Genomic DNA, 298 nt, shown 5'->3' with positions numbered 1-298 from the left:
AAGGCCGGCCTCATCCCCAAGAGCCTTCTGCCTCCGAGTGGTAAGGTCGACATCTTCGCCGTCCACACACGCCTCAACTTCAAGGACCACTCGAGCGTCTTACACAACGACACTCGCTGGGTGACCCTCGTGAGGGACCCGGCCACGCTGTACGAGAGTCTGTTTAATTTTTTCCACCTGAAAAATGGGTATAATTTGGACCTGTCGTCTTTTAGTTCCCAGCCTATGGCGGTGAGTGGGGTGTTGGGGGGTAGGAGGGTGGGGTTGGGGAGGTGGGAGGGTGGGAGAGGGTATGGGG

At 57.7% G+C, this 298-nt stretch overlaps 1 protein-coding gene across 1 annotated transcript in view; it reads left to right on the top strand.

The window, feature by feature from the left end:
• LOC119588540 (galactosylceramide sulfotransferase-like) overlaps nt 1-298 on the top strand; it is a gene marked incomplete at its 5' end in the record, with an annotated part of 93994 nt that overhangs the window by 91328 nt on the left and 2368 nt on the right. Inside the window, 1 exon segment of the mRNA XM_037937180.1 lies at nt 4-231. Coding sequence (XP_037793108.1) covers nt 4-231 — 228 coding nt within the window.

Source organism: Penaeus monodon, chromosome 24 (assembly GCF_015228065.2).
Source record: "Penaeus monodon isolate SGIC_2016 chromosome 24, NSTDA_Pmon_1, whole genome shotgun sequence".
NCBI lineage: Eukaryota > Metazoa > Arthropoda > Malacostraca > Decapoda > Penaeidae > Penaeus > Penaeus monodon.
The sequence above is the reverse complement of the archived record's forward strand: the minus strand, read 5'-3'. Positions and strand labels throughout refer to the sequence as shown.